The sequence below is a fragment of the Musca vetustissima genome, unplaced genomic scaffold (assembly GCF_032173495.1).
Source record: "Musca vetustissima isolate MV318-11 ecotype Yass unplaced genomic scaffold, APGP_CSIRO_Mvet_v1 utg66592, whole genome shotgun sequence".
Taxonomy (NCBI): domain Eukaryota; kingdom Metazoa; phylum Arthropoda; class Insecta; order Diptera; family Muscidae; genus Musca; species Musca vetustissima.
In genome coordinates, this window is record NW_026886761.1 from 37,472 (window position 1) to 40,059 (window position 2,588).

General features: G+C 37.6%; 1 protein-coding gene across 1 annotated transcript; it reads right to left on the bottom strand.

The window, feature by feature from the left end:
• Positions 1-571: 571 nt before the first annotated feature.
• Positions 572-2,330, bottom strand: LOC133334245 (homeobox protein B-H2-like). The gene is made up of 2 exons (XM_061542534.1): positions 1,475-2,330; positions 572-639 (listed from the first exon to the last, which is right to left on the bottom strand). The coding sequence occupies exons 1-2, from the start codon at positions 2,328-2,330 to the stop codon at positions 572-574; spliced, it is 924 nt and encodes a 307-aa protein (XP_061398518.1).
• Positions 2,331-2,588: the final 258 nt, after the last annotated feature.

The following is a 2,588-nucleotide window of genomic DNA, read 5'->3' on the forward strand; positions in this document are numbered from 1 at the left end:
GTGGACCGATATATCCCATCTTCGAAGTTGACCTGCCTGCAGACAAAAGACAACTCTATGCAAAATTTCAGCACCCTAAATCAATTCCTTCAGAAGATAGCGTGATTACAACAGACGGACAGACGGACGGACATGGCTAGATCGTCTTAGAATTTTACCCTGATCAAGAATATATATACTCTATAGGGTCGGAAATGAATATTTCGATGAGTTACAAACGGAATAACAAAATTAATATACCCTCCATACTATGGTGGAGGGTATAAAAATTCAAGATAGGTTAATGTTTTAACATTTTTTCAAATTACAGGCACTAAGGTTTTCAATCCTTAGTGCCTGTAATTTGGAACATTATTTTTCAGAGTATGAACGAACTATAACATAATGCAACCCGTGAGCGGAGCAGTATAGTCGGACGGGTCCGACCATATGATACCCTACACAACTTGTACGAAAATATAACTATCTGTGGTTCTATATTCTGAGTTTGGTCAATATTTCGCAATATTTGCAGGCTCTTGACCGACTAGAGGTCAACAAATATTACTAACGTTCAGTACAGCCCTTCTAATTACTTGTCCAGATTGCCTTCGCCGTAGGTAGTGTTGTGATGTTCGGCTTCCAAATATGGCCTAAGATCTACTCGAAAAACCCCCCAAAAATTAAGTGTTCGGTTCTCTTTATCCCAATATTATTATCGGTTCATCACCGAAAATTATAGGCATTGTCCTTGACCATACCTGGATCCTCATGGAAAATTTCAAAGCGATCAGCGCTATATTTCCGCCTTCTAGTATGGTAATGGGTTACTAAATAATATATGACTACGTAAGCATATGGGCACATTTTTAGGCATAGTTTCCAAATAACGGCACCTAGTATTTTTTGGTGGATTTTAAAGAACGTTGACCGGTTTTTTGAACGAATTATATGTATTTCTATAATGTAATTTGATATTGTTGGTTATCATTCGGTAGTAAATGTCCTTACCAATAATCAGTCCACGTTTAGGGATTTCCCCATATTGTCATTACTTTGAGGTTTTTTGTCAAATTACACAAAAATCAAATAAATGTATTTACTCTCCTAACAGTCAGGACATTTACTTTAATACAAATCCATATACAACAACATCGTTTGGGATGTTTTTCAATTTGTTTGTATTTCTAACTTTGTGCAGAGTTTCTTTGTTAGAATTTCTAACTACGTGCATGTTTTTTTTTTTTGTCATTTAAGTTTATATGAATTATTTAATAACACTAAATATTTAATATTTAGTAGGATTTGAAACTTTCAAACTGTTTTTCCTATATAATTGACGGTAATTTGATATTGTTGGTTATCATTCGGTAGTCTACGTTGAGTGATTTCCCTTAAAGTTGTCATTATTTTGAAAACTATTTTTCCTTTTTTTCCGACACTGGCAACTTTTTAGGAGATTTAATGTTTTAAAAATTTCTAACTCTACACTCACCACAATCACTGTCACTATCATCAATAGTGCTGGCCTGGTCGCCACTTATACTGCTGTCACCTCCTCCACCAGCAGTAGCAATACCCCCACCATTTCCCGCACTACTGCCAAATCCCATATCCCGATTATCACCCCGCAAATACAGAGGTTGCGGCGAACGGGAACGATCATCTGGATCTAGATTTTGTGAATTTTGCGTAGCTGTTCGATATGCCAAATCATCTAACTCTCTTAAGCGCTCGCGTTCATTGTGACGATGTATGGCGGCATAATGAGCTCCAGCGGCAGCAGCAGCACCACCAAACATTTCACGTCCGCCGGCAACGGAAAATCCCATTAATGCCGCCGATTGAGGTAAGTGGCCTAAGGATGGATGATGATGTTGAGGATGATAAGGTGGAAATGTAGTTGTTGTTGGACCAGAAGACGATGACGGAGACGCTGCTGCCATTGGTGGGGGTAAATGTTGATGTAATGAAGACGTTGAGGAGTTATGTGAAGAAGGTGGTGGTGGTGGCGGCGAAGAATTTGGAGACCTACTGTGTTGTTGAGGATGATGATGCTGTTGATTCTGAAGACGTTGATGACGTTGTTGTATTAAATGCTGCTGTTGAGCTATGTAATGTTGTAATGCGGCATGGTGTTGTTGTTGCTGCTGGTGAGGATGTGAATATGGAGGTTGGGGATTTTGTGGTGTGGCTGAATCCGTTGTTTGTTGTGCTGATAATATATCCGTTATCATAAAACGTGATCGCGATGCATGCAAGGCCGTTGCCAAAGGGTCGTTGTTAACCCGCGTGGTAGACAAATCAACACTTGAAGGATTTGTAGCCGTGGTAGACATTTCCGGAGGCATTGTTGTCATTTGTTAAATATGGAAATTATTGCACTATGAATTTATTGCTTTATTCGAATAAATTGTTTTGATCCCTATTTTAAAGAATTTTTCCACTTTGAAGGAATTGTCTTGTTTAACTATTTTGAACCTTCTTTTAAATACTATTTTCCACTTGACACTTTTAATATGTTATTTCAATTTATTTGGATTTCTTTTGAAATTTTATAATGCATAGCCCTTCGCAATATTTTTATTTATTTTTTGGCATTAATTTTC

Excerpts from the sequence above, each read along its gene's own strand:
- LOC133334245 (XM_061542534.1), bottom strand. The coding sequence starts at position 2,330 with ATGCCTCCGGAAATGTCTACCACGGCTACAAATCCTTCAAGTGTTGAT. Across the intron at positions 640-1,474 it reads TGATAGTGACAGTGATTGTG|ATCTTAGGCCATATTTGGAA; the intron begins GTGAGTGTAGAG and ends TTTTTCGAGTAG.